We start from the raw sequence: 13,225 nt of genomic DNA on the forward strand, positions 1-13,225 counted from the left end.
TTGTCGTGGCTCAGCAGTTAGGGAACCCGACTAGCATCCATGAGGATGCAGGTTTGATTGCTGGCCTTGCTCAGTGGGTTAAGGATCTGGCATTGCCGTGAGCTATGGTGTAGGTTGAAGACGTGGCTCAGATCTGGCATTGCTGTGACTGTGGCAAAGGCCAGCAGCTGTAGCTCCGATTAGACCCCTAGCCTGGGAACCTCCATATGACGTGGGTGCAGCCCTAAAAAGACAAAGAAAAAAGAAAGCCTCATCTAACACTAGAACTGGTCCATAACGGCCTGGGAGCCAATGGAACAAACACCTATAGGGAACAGCGAACTGAATAGCACAAGCTTGCCTGCAGTGGAGGGCCATAAAACACTTTCTTTAAAAATATAGCAAAGCCTAAGTTTTCAAAAATCAGGAGATTGAGAATACAAAACTTGGGCTTCTACTGAAAGACCGGAAGCCCTGAACCCATGTGCTTGCATGACAACGACTGGGGACTGAAAGCTCCTACCTGCCAGGAGGGGGCACACAGGTCCCCACTTGCCACACCCGCGCCACACCCGCTGTACTTTCCCCAATCACATCACCTAAGTGCATTCCTAGGTGGCCCTCAGAGAGAGCGAGGTGCATCTTTTAACATTTTTAACACATGGGCCACTGATGTTGAGGAACTCCTGTCTCTCAAGTGTCATCTCTGGTCCCCTAACTCCCAGTGATAATACACCATGAGCCCCTGGGCATGTCTCCCAAGAGGGCTCGTGCTAGAGACATTAAACAGATGGCAGGGCTGGGGAAGGTGGCCCCCCTGAGCTCACCAAGACAGAACCCCACCATCCTCTCTCAGCTGAAGAAATGTCTATGAGGCTGAGTCCGCCAAGGATGTGAGAACGACCAGGCTCCTGGCTCCTGCCGAGCATCCTAGGCAAGGGTACTGGCTCCATTGCTCTCTCGGCCAGAGGACAAAAGCTTTCACTGCACACGCATCACATGCCAGCCATTCCCCTTGAAAGGCATGTTTTGCACTCCTCATAGCCACCCCGAGACATGGTCAGAAAAACAGAAGCACCAAGGGATGGAGGCATAGCTACCTCGGCTCCAAAGCCCAGAGCAGCTGCTACAGCGGACTGGAAAGAATGGGAAGGAAGGGAAATTTGTTCCTAAAGCACGAATTTTAAAAGCGCAAACGTACTGAGTATTTCTCCTTTTTTGTTTTAAGAAAAATACCCTGTAGTGTTTCCTCACATAGGCGTGACTCCCAGCAGATATAATGAGAAGGGAATTTCAGTTCAAGCTCAACATAAAACAGCAAAGTCACAACCACAATGGTAGTTTTTAAGCTGTTGTAGAAACTGGAAAGGATTTCGGGGGGGGGGAGGGCTGACTCCTCGCACTGACAGCCAGGCCGCCCGTTCCGGGGCTCCCAGGAACAATTCTGAAGGCAGCTTTCTCTCTCCTCTATGAAGCGCTTGCATGCGGCTTTGCTGAATGAAGTCCCCTCACAGCCAAGAGCACGCAGCCTAATTACTTAATTGCATGACTGGCAAGATTCCTTCCAAGCCATTTCGGGTGCTCTCTCAGGTAAATTACACGGCACCACCATCGAAACCCATTTAGCAAAATGAGTTTGTTCTCCCCTCCAACTAGAGACAAAACAGGGCCTGGGCCCCACATCTACCTGGATTCCAGTATCCACGTGGCCTTCTCAGTGAAAAGCGGGGCAAGCAGGCTCACGAGCTCGCCTTCTTCTAGATTCTGGTCTCCAGGGCAGCCAGGTCTGTGGGCTCCATCGTAGTCTAAAATACTGGAATTTGTGTGCTTTAAAAATCCATTTTTGCAGCCCCCTTGCGAATAGTCCTCCATAATCTGCAAATCAAAGTATTCAGTCAGATAACAGGCCACGGAGGAGGGGAAGGGGGGGTGACTCGGAGGGGACAAAGGATGGAGACAGGGAGTGATGAGCGAGAGAAAGGGTCGGGGTGCGGGGGGGGGGGCACAGGCTCGCGGTCCACACACGCTCACCTGGCGGTGGGGAGATGCTGGCAGGGGCATGTCTCCCCACCCTCAGTTTCCTCATCTACAAATGGGGACGGTGACACCACCTTCCAAGGTGGCTACGGGAACAAAATGAGATGGTTGCTCCCCTTAAGTTCATGGCACAGTGTCTGACCCACTGCAGGCATGTTCCCTCACCCCTATTTCCTATAAATTCCTTCTAAGAAGGCTACGGAACATCGGAACATCGTTAATGGCCATTAACAATGCTTTGGACATTTATTATGTACTTTTCGCAATGTATCCTCCTCATTATGTATCAGACAGCCAGCCTCTTTACAGACACATCCTAATTAATGACTCTGATTTGTCTCATCAGGACCATGGAGAGTTCCTGATCCCCACGGAGAGGTGTTATTTACAGATCCACCTTCTTGGGTCATCTCAGGTCCCCAGCAAGTGGTACCAAGGAAACATCTAGTTAAAGCCTGTGTTGGGCATGTCTTGAGGTGCTGCAATTAGCATTCTTTCTCCCCCTTTCCAAAGCTGTAAATTTCTTCTGCCAGTCTATAAATAACTCCTCTTAACTTCATTACTGCTGGTGATACACACACTAGCCAGCACACCCCTCTCTCTCCACATTGGTAAAATGCTTAAGATTTTTAAATGGAAGACAAGACCCACACAAATGAGCTGTTATTTATAGGGTCTTGTTTGCCACCAATCTAGTTATTAAATCCATCTTAATAAGCAACCTCCATAGAAGGAAGAGCCTAGAATATAATAACAAAAAGAGCAATTGCTATCATTTACTGAGTACTTAGTACATACTTTCTATTTTAGCATCACAACAATTCTAACAAGAGAGTATTATCATCCCCACTGACGGGGAAACTCTGGCTTCGGAGTTAAAAGGGTTAACTGAGGTAACAGAGATAGTGACCAAAACTTAAAACCAGATCTATCTAATTCCGAAACCCCTACTTCAAATGCTTTGGAATTTTTCTCTCTCCAATAGTCTCTACATTTTAACGCTCTCTCACTCTTGGCTCCAGGAACTTGATCACCTTGAGGACCACAAATGTCACATCTGCAGCCTCCCATCTCCCACCATGTCCCAGTCTTTGGGGCTCTTTCAACCTTGGCGAGTATCTGCTGCAAATGTGGAGTGTCACTGTGCCTGGAGGAGCAGCCTATGTGGACGGAGTGAAATTCTCAATAACGCCCTGACACAAAGCTGGGTTTCGGATCAGCAGATTTCGGAGGGACCCAGGGAAGGAACGTTTGGTTCTATCGGTGGCTCCTTACACGGCAAGTGAGTGATCTGGGAGTTCACAGCGGTCCACAGACAAGGGCTCTGGTCCCAAACCATCTCCCTGCGAGGCCTCAGTCTCCAGGGCATGAGATGAATGGTCAGCCCTAAGGAGCTGCCCAGATCCAACACCCAAGGCCTACTGTTCCCCTATAACAGCCTCATTTTTATTTTCAACTCTATGCTTACTATCCTGTTTCATCACTGGCTCTACCACCCCATCCATAACTTTGGAAAAGGCAGAGACCTCCTCTCTTTGCTCTCCACTGGCCCACAGCAGGCACTCCACACAGGCAGAAGGAACAGCAAACTGGTGGGACGCATTCCAGACTGGAAGATTGGCTTGGCACCGAGCGGGGCAGATGTTCCTACCTTGTTACTCTGCTCCAGATGCTCATCACTCGGCAAGTTATTCTCGTCAACCTCTCCAGTTCTGGTGGAGTTCTCGTCATCCTTGTTAGCCAGAAGCTACATGGAGCACGGGATGGTGTGAAAATGCAACCCAAAAATGTGTACAGCATGAATATGTATGAGCAAGTTGGTGATGTCTTTTTAAAAAAATGCAAAACAAGAAACAAACCAAAAAAAGAGGCAGACACAAATGCCAAAGCCATGAAATAAAAATCAGCCAAAGTCAGAGTTACTTGTTCTGGCAAATCACACACAGCTGCCTGGGATCAGGCATCATTTAAGGACAAATTTCCTGAGAAAGAACTAAGGCCATTTCCCCCTGCCTTTGCCTGGCCTTCTCTGAGCGACTGGAAATTGAATGTGCTGTCCGTTGTGCCGCTGCCACCCCTGCTGTTGCTAAATTCACTTAGAGATTATATAAAAGTAACAAGATTTTGGAAAATAGCTATTGATGGAATTGAAATTATCAAATAGCAAGAAAGCAGTAAATGAAATTTATGGTGTGCTGCATTTATGCATCACTTCTCCTATTAGGCGCAGGGTATAAACCTCTTTCTGGACCGTCACACATCTGAGATGGACAGTCCTGGTCACACTGCCACTTTGCTGACAAAAGGTCCTCATCACTAATGAGGAGAGTATCGAGCTTGCCTGGCAACAACTTTCTGCTTTTGAAAGTGAAGGACAGTTATTTATAAAGACTGCATAAATCCCTAATGCTATAAAGAAGACTAAATCCCAAAGCTTCTACAGTCTGCATTCTACAGAATGGACAGTACAAGGTTCTCAACAGGGCCAGATCCCAGCTCTTGGGGAGAGTGTATTTCATAGTCATGAGATGCCTGGATTAACCAAATAAAAAGTGAAAGGGGAGGCAGCCACACCCAGGGAGGCAATTAGTCGACACTGTTTCAAAAATGATACCAATGAAGTAGTGAGCTCTGCACCAAAGGGTTAAAACCATGAGCTGAGTCCCAGCCACCCGCTGGCATGCTGCACATGAGGCGAGGCGCAGTCCTACTTCCATACTTTGATTTTATGAATTCATACATTTAGTTGATTACCCCATAATTTTCCCAACCCAACTGAAAATTTTCTGATCTTCCTTCTCGAGGAAACCCTTGTTTTAGAAGAAGAAAGACAAAACAAAGCAAGCTGACTTCAGAAACTCATCTTGCAGAAAACATCCCAGGATCAGAACACATGCAACCCAACCACCCTAGTCAGGATCCAACAGCACTGATGAATCTGCAGCTCCGACAACACCATCAGGCGTTCACAGACTGACCATGCGTAAATGTTATTTCCTGAGGCATAAAACTTCCTAAATACGGATGAGGAACTTCTCTCCCTCTCTTGGTTTCTTACCTCACTGTTAAAACACTCTCAAATGACCAACTAGGACCACCTAACCAGACAGTGGGAGTATAAAATGTTAAAATTACTTTGGACAAAGCACTGGCAGTTTCTTATAATAATAAGAAACTAATAAACCTATGACCCAGGAATTCTACTCCTAGGAATTCATCAAGAGAAATGAAAACATATGTCCATGTAAAGACCTGTATATAAATGTTCCTATCAGCCTTTATCATAATATCCAAAGACGGAAACAATCCAAGCACACGTCCATAGCAGAATGAATACAGAAATTGTAACAGATCCTACAATGGAATACTACAGAGCAATAAAAAGGAACAGATTGTGGATTCACGTACCAACATGGGGGAATCGCAAAGACATGCTGAGTGAAAGCAGCTTTACACAAAAAAAAGATACTTTAAGATTCCACTTATATGAAGGTCCAGCACAGGCAAAGCGGATGTGGAACAACATGAGAACAGTGGCTGGGGTGGGGGCGGGAACTGACTAGAAGGGATGTGAAGGTTCTTGACAGAAGTCTGGGTCACACAGGTACGTACATTTGTAAAACTTAGCAAATGGAGACTTCGGCCTTCAATATTTCGTGTGTGCAAATTTAACCTTAAAAGAGAAAGTAACTATAAACATATACCAAAGTTAAACATGTTGAAGTGTTTAGGGGGAAGTATACTGGTGTTTGTAATTTACACTGAAATTTATCAAAAAGGTAAGATGGAGGGATGATGGCTGTTGGGAATTGTTAATAGTAGAATCTAGGGAGTTCCCATCGTGGCTCAGTGGTTAACGAACCCTACTAGTATCCATGAGGACGCGGGTTTGATCCCTGGCCTCGCTCAGTGGGTTAAGTATCTGGCATTGCCACGAGCTATGGTATAGGTCACAGACATAGCTCGGATCCCGCATTGCTGAGGCTGTGGCGTAGGCCGGCAGCTGTAGTTCCAATTCAACCCCTAGCCTGGGAACTTCCATATGCCTTGGGTGCAGCCCTAAAAAGATCCAAAAAAAAAAAAAGTAGACTCTAGGGGCTGAGGATCCGGACGGCCACTGTGAAATTCTTTCCCCTTTGCTAAGTTCGAATTTGTTCCTAATAAAATACTGGGGAAAACCTCTCTCAACTTACAAAGAGCAAAATAACAACACTTTCCCCTCTGATTCACCAACAGCTCTGGTCACTGAATGCTGTCTGCCTCTCACCAAGCTTCTTTTCAAGAACTCCCTCTCTTCACCTTCTGCAATGTGGCTTTTGCTACCAAAGATCTTCTAACGTAGATAGACGCCCCCCTGGGAATAGGAGGAGGCAGAAAGGTGCTCCCCGCAACCCAGCAGAGCAGAGAAGGGTCTCCCTGAAGTTTGAGCAAAGTTTTGTTAACCCATGTCATTCCAAGGTAAAAGAGCAAAAGCATTCAAGTTATTTATTCCTCATTTCCAGAACCACAATCACATGGTTACTCAATACACAGAAATACAAATTCACTTTCATTTCTCTTTATCTCTGCTGCCTTGGTTAAGATAAGAATTAGAGTCTCAATTTCCAGCAATGATCAAGAAATAAAATGTTGTGGACAGGGAGAAATGTCCCGAATGCTATGTGTGACTTAACACTTTTCAATGACTTATAAGAAAGATTCCAGAAAGACCTGAGTCACTTGCAGGTGGGCTCGGCTTCCAGTCCCTCCACCAACTGGAGAAGTGACCTACATGTCTCCAAGGGCAGACTGGCTCAACCTTCATCTCCTCACTGCTCTTCGATCAACTGCCACGTGGCCTCTGTCCCCGTCACTCTGCTGAAACTGCCTGGGTCACGAACGACTCCCCAGCCGCTTTTTCTCAGAGCACCTGACACCAGCAAGCAGCCCTCCCTCAACACGGCTCCGCAACCACTCAGTCCTGGTTCTCCCCCTGCCTCTGGGTTGTCTTCCCTGAGCCCTTGCAGGCTCCCCTTCTTCCTCCAGAAGACCCTCCCTTGACCTCAGGGAGGAGGCAGGGCCTGTCTCCACGCCTGCTCTGGTGCCACCCCGCCCTCACCACACTCCGCTTCTCCATATCACACACTCCACGGGCCACGGATGTGTCTGCGTTCAGTTTTAACATCAGGGTCCAGTGTGCAACAAAACATTGCTAAAAGAAAAAAAATGAATGAATAAAGATAGTTTGCAAAATGAGAACCAAAAGCTTTCCAGGATTACCTCTGGTCCCGCTACCCCATGTGTGTTCTTTGGAGCAAAAGAAGCTTGTTAGAAATGCAGACTCTCAGGCCCCATGCCAGGCTCACTGAACCAGAATCTTCATTTTAACAAGGTCCCCAGGAAATTCACACTCACGCTAAACTTTAGAAGCACACTGCCCTTCGGTGTTGCTAAAACAACACTGAACAGAGCCAGCAGAGGGTTGCAGTTCCAACTCTGTCACCCGTTTACTAAAAAACTAAAATTTAAATAGCTGCATTTTACATACTGAGTGCCTACTGCATGCCAGGCACTACGCCAAGGGTTTTATAAATCATTTACAACTTATGAAGTCAAATTGTTAGGATCTTCCTCCTTTTAATGAAATTCAACCTGCTTGTGACAAACCAAATTTTATTCTGATACTAACATAAGAATTTAACAAGTCCCTTCTCCATCTGACCTTTGTTCAGAAAAGTACCATTTCTGTCCTCTAGAGTCACACAAGATCTACTTCTGACTCAAAATGACAGCCTGGCATTATGCCCCTTAATCCATGTTTCCTCTCTGTGCCAAAAAACCCAAACTCAGTTTTCTAACCACTCCTAAAAATGACAACGTAAGTAAGTAATGACGGCGACTGACCCTTTCTGAGTCTCCTATATGTGTCCTGTCCCTCAGAGGTGGGACCATCACACAGCTCGTGGTTTGCAACGCTCACCACACTGGCTGCAGTCTGCTCAGATTACTCAGCACGTCCATTCGCAACCATATCTTTCTATAATACATTAACTACAAGCAGTAAATAAATATAAATAAATAGGAGCAGCCTCATTAGAGGTTTTTGGTTTTTGGTTTTTGCGCTTTGGGAGAAAAGGATGCCTACGGTTTGCCTTGCGTTGGTTTGGCTGGTTTTTCGGTGAGCTACCTGCATGCAAGGAATAAGTACCATGTGCCCAGCGGGAAGGAGCCCATCCCAGGGCCGCTGTTTGGAAGACACACCTGCCAAACTGTACCAAGGGCCTCCTACTCTTCATAGCCTTGGTCAGACCACAAGTTGCAAGGGGGGGTTAATATGAAAATAAATTATATGCCTATTTTATACCTCTATCTAACTGTATCTGTACTTTTGACCCAGGATTATTCATCAGGGAATATAGTCTAAGGGGAAAAAAAAAAGCTTAAACCAGAAAATGATTTGTGTCCAAAGACACGCATCAGGTAACGCAAAATAGTGAATCACCGGAAATAATCTACACAGCCAACAACATCGAGGCAGTTAGTTAACTCCAGGGCACCCTTAGGATGGAGTAAGAGGTTACAGCACAGCAGCCGCTGGCAAGAAACAGGAAACAGGACTGCGTTTGTACTGCGGGCCTGCACGCATTCTATACACAAATAGAGGAGGAGAATTCCAAAATGTTAATTAACTGTGAGTGTTACAAAGTGATAGGATTACGGTCATTTCTATTTTCCAAGGTTTAGGCAATTCTGTGGGTTAATGAAATATTGGAGGGAAAAATACTGAATTTTAAACATACAAAATACATTTGGCTTCCTTTTTTTCCCCCTTTTTGATCTGCAGGCTGCTGGAGAGCGGAGCAGTGCCGGCCTCGACCCCGCAAGTGCTGCTGCTCAGAGAAGCCCGTGGACCATGCTAGCGGTTCCCGTTTGTTTCCACCTCGCTGCTCATCAAAGGAGGGCCTCGCAGGCTCCCAGGGAACGGAGCCTCCCCTCGCTGCCATCCCCCCTCACCCCTAATGTCTCTCCTTCCTCAGCTCAGGGTCACTCTCCTTCCCATGCGGGTCTTCACATCCCATTCCGGGCGCAGGCGGGACCGTGAGACAAAGGACACGGCTATTCATAGGGAACATGAAATTGAAGTACAGACTGACAAATGACCCCAGTCAGAATTGGCTCGTGCTAAGATCTCAGAGGGGCAAGAGGAAAACCCCTCCGTTCTTCAAAGGACATCACACGACATTTAACACATTTCTTTCAAAGGGCAAATGAACAAACACCCTCGCCATATGTGACTCAAGTGAGGCAGGTGAAGAATGGGCTGTTTCTTAAAAACACTGCCTTGGAGGAGTTCCTGTCGTGGCACAGCGGAAACAAATCTGACTAGGAACCATGAGGTTGCAGGTTCGATCCCTGGCCTCGATCAGTGGGTTAAGGATCCGGCGTTACCATGAGCTGTGGTTTAGGTCACAGACATGGCTTGGATCTGGAGTGGCTGTGGCTATGGCTGTAGTTCGGCAGCTGCAGCTCCTATTTGACCCCTAGCCTGGGAACCTCCATATGCCACTGGTGCAGCCCTAAAAAGACAAAAGAAAAAAAAAATTAAAAAAAAAAATGCTGCCTTGGAGAAAACAAACAGACCTATTTCTCCCTAAATGGACTGCAGATATTCTTGCTTTTCAAAATTATCTGGAGCCCTGGGGACTAAAATCAATAATATTCCCTCTCTCCAAGAGAAGAGATGGCCAGAGTGCAGCTTCAATACCTTTGAGCATTTCCTACTTTGAAGGTGGGTGGAGACGGCTTAAAGGCTGACAAATCTTTCCCCAGAAACGACGCAGCAATGGGACCTCCATGAACCCGGCACGTCAGGCTGAGTTCAGGACAAACCAAACCAGGAAGGTACAAAAGGCCCTGGTGCACTGGAGGTGTGAACAGTTCCGGTCTTCTGAAACCAACTAGCACAACACAGGCTTGGAGCAGGGCGTGTCCTGTGGGAGCAGGCACTAAAAGGAGGAAACAAGCTCCTCCTCGCCGCAGGCACAGCATCAGGGCCTCCTACTGTGCCGAGAAAACTGGAGGCAGCACATCACAAAGATGGGCAGGCCAGAGCACCAGCCAAGGGGAGGCGCTGGGGTGGGCTAACGGAACAGGACGGACCCTCACTGGGCACACACGCTCTTGAGTACAGACACCAGGGCTGGACCTTCTGTGGCCCTTTCAGACTTTCAAACGCTACCAGCGTTGAACTCCCATAGTCAGAAAGTTGGATGTGTGGGCTCCCAGGACCCCGACTGTTTACATGGCAAAGCGCAGGAGTTCCTGAGGACATGTGGGAAGAAACAGCCCCCATCTGAGCAAATCCAGAAGCCAGAGGCTGTGGGAGTGAGAAGATGCATTCAGAGGATTAATACAAAAAGCAAATGAAAGGGGTGTTTGCGTGTTTGTTTCTCCAGAGTAACGCGTTCGACAACACTACCCAAGGCATCTGGGTGTTGCGGCAACGCGCCAGACCCCTCAGGACCACCCCAGTCATCCAGGTGTGCCACCTGAGGCATGGATCCCAGGACCAGACTTGCAGTCCAGGCATCACAAAATATCACGTGTGACCACACAGATACAACCCGAACTTGAAGCCTGTGGTCAGACCTGCTGACCTCAAACCTCGTCCACAGCAAAAGCAGATTTCACTAGAGACCCCCTCCAGGACAGAGGCAGCCTTGAGAAAGGTGGGAGGTTGTCACTCTTTGTAACTGGCATACAACGACAACAAGAGCGTTCCTTCTTACCTCTGTTAGATCGCCTGACTCAGGCCTGTCATCTCCCGGGATACCCAGGCAGGAGAGATCAAAAATGGTTTTCTTTAGGTGCTGGTTGTCCGTATACAGCTCCTTCACTAGCTGGATGAGATCACCGACCTAGGAGATAAGAGCGCAGAGGCCGTTGCCCACATTTCACTGTCGCCGAGAATCAGGTGGCCTGACTCGAGTCTTCAGGCTACCCTGGGTACAGCGAGAAAGGTGCCAGCCTGTCTGTATTCTGGTCCCAGAGCCACCATTTCAAGGCCAAGAGGTCCTGGGCAAGTTGCCTGGTCTAAGCCACCTTTTCCATCTGCGGAATGGGCTACTGCGGGACCTGAGGTGATCGCAGTCACAGTGCACTAAGCCTCAGCACAGTCTACATACACCAGCAGTGACAGCTAACGTGACCTCTGTCGTGCACCTGAGACCCTCCGGAGGAAAACCCCCCGAGACTGGGATTTCTGAGACTGCGCCTTATTTCACAGCACCTGCCTTCCTCTTTCCGTGCCTGACTAGCAATGTCTTAACAACAGCAGCCTTCAGTTATAAAGCAGTTTACAGCTACTAAAATCCTCCCACAAGCTTTTTTCAAGCATTCCTTACAAAAGCCCTGAGGAGGTGGACAGGTCGGCACGACTGTCCCTGTTTTACAAAGACAAGCCTGAGATACAAAGACGTTGGAGGCCCCAGAGCTGGGGTGCCTGGAGAATTAAGTGACATGTAACACCATCCAAATCCAGGTCGGGTGGGCAAGGGCAGCTGCTGCCACAGAGGCAGAGCTGGACCTGGAGCTGAGCACCCAGGACTCCCCGTCCAGCGCTCCTCAGGGCACAGGTCTCAAGAGGACAGGTACATAAGCAACCAAGCAGACACCACCTTCATGCCCCATAAGCTTCAAATCCCAAGAGCCAGTGATCCTCCAAACACTTCTTAATGGGCTTATCATTAGCCCCTGACATAAAGTGGGAGATCCCACCTGACCACACACAGCAGGTGTCCACTGCACCAGAACACAAACACAAATTGGACCTGACCCTCTAGAAGGTTATGGAGGGAAGAAAAAACACTCTGATTCTACTAACATTTACTAAATGTCAACCGAGTGAACCACCTCCTGCCTTCTCAGCCATAGGAGGTACTAGTAACAGCTATCATCAGCCCAATTTTCCTCATCTTCAAAACACTAACAGACACCTCAATGCTTGTTGTTCCACTCCTCCCAAAATACTGAAATTTTTATAGTTCTCTTTTTTATTTCTTCTGCACCTTTTATTTGCTTTTTTTCTCTCTCTCTCTGCTGAGAAAAACTTCCAACAAACTCCTATCCATCCTTCAAAACCCACTGCAGGTCTTGTTTCTGCTGAAAAGCTTCCTTTAATCAAGTGAGTGCCTCCCAACCGCCAACAGTTAATCACCTCTCCTTTGTGACCTCTAAACCTTGACCTTTGCCTCTTACAGCCACTGTTATCCTCCATATCACCCTTCCTTGTTCACAGGTCTGTCCATTCCACCAGAATGGGAATTGTTCCAAGACAGAAACTGAACCTATCATACATGGATGATAATTTTGTAATTCAACAACAGTGTTCTCTGAGCTCACACTTCCTATTCCTATCAATGGCTCTTAGAATCTTGAAATACTGAACCACTCTAACCACACCAATGATCAACAGATTGCAAAACCCTTCCAGTTTTAGAAAAGATGTATCGATCAAAGCTGAACGTTCATTCTTTCCAAAAGTGTCTGTTAACTCCTGTTATGTGTGCCAGGCACTAGGAAATCAGAAACAAGTAAGATATACTCACTGACTTAAGATGTTTACAGCCTAGTAGGGATATAGAAGAATAACCAGATAATTACAGATCAGTATGAGAAGGTCATCGACGCAGTTAGGTACCAGAGGAGGAGCGAGTGACCAAGTGGAAGGTGGCTAATGCTCTGGGCGGGGGAGCTCTTCCTAGAGATGGAGCCTGGGCGGGGTCCTCAACCTAAGAAGGTGTGTGTCAGACACGGGGGAGGGCGCTCTGGTAACGTACAGAAGGAAGGATGACAGGCAGCGAGAGAGGGAAGAGAGGAGGGGAGAAGGGCTTTCAGAATCTTACCTCTGATCGGGAACCCAAGAGACAACCAACAACCAACAAAGCACTGAAAGGTAATAGGTCAGTACCTTTTTCTTAAGCTCTTCTTGAGAAAAATGTTCTACTTGAAGCCGACTGTGCTCTTCAAGGCAAATACTCAGGTAAGATGTTTGATCACTATAAAATGAAAACGGTTCTTCTGCACGAAAGGAAAAAAAATGGGGAGGAGAAGAAAAAGAACATCAGAAGTAGATCCTTCCAAAACCAATCCCAGTGCAGTCCATCGGAGGCAATGGGAACGGGGTGGGGTGGGGTGGAGGGGGCCTAAGTACACATAGGGAGTTTGATGC

The 13,225-nt window shown here is 47.4% G+C and overlaps 1 protein-coding gene across 14 annotated transcripts in view; it reads right to left on the bottom strand.

Annotated features, from left to right (window-relative positions):
* Window positions 1-13,225, bottom strand: part of CDK5RAP2 (CDK5 regulatory subunit associated protein 2) — a 183,032-nt gene that overhangs the window by 64,588 nt on the left and 105,219 nt on the right. For 10 of the 14 annotated variants that reach the window (XR_014826137.1, XR_014826135.1, XR_014826138.1 and 7 more), the window contains 4 exons: window positions 12,965-13,074; window positions 10,785-10,913; window positions 3,668-3,763; window positions 1,667-1,854 (listed from right to left, as the gene is read on the bottom strand). Coding sequence is in view for 11 of the 14 variants with exons in the window: in XM_084994137.1 (XP_084850263.1) it covers window positions 1,667-1,854; window positions 3,668-3,763; window positions 10,785-10,913; window positions 12,965-13,074 (523 nt within the window). In the remaining 3 variants the exon portion in view is untranslated. The remainder of the gene's footprint in view (window positions 1-1,666; window positions 1,855-3,667; window positions 3,764-10,784; window positions 10,914-12,964; window positions 13,075-13,225) is intronic. The other 4 variants (XM_084994140.1, XM_084994127.1, XM_084994108.1 and 1 more) reach the window with 1 other exon arrangement.

This window comes from Sus scrofa, chromosome 1, assembly GCF_054392235.1.
Source record: "Sus scrofa isolate SSC_HxYL_T2T_F1_AM1 chromosome 1, Sscrofa_HxYL_maternal_Yorkshire_Landrace_v2.0, whole genome shotgun sequence".
Taxonomy (NCBI): domain Eukaryota; kingdom Metazoa; phylum Chordata; class Mammalia; order Artiodactyla; family Suidae; genus Sus; species Sus scrofa.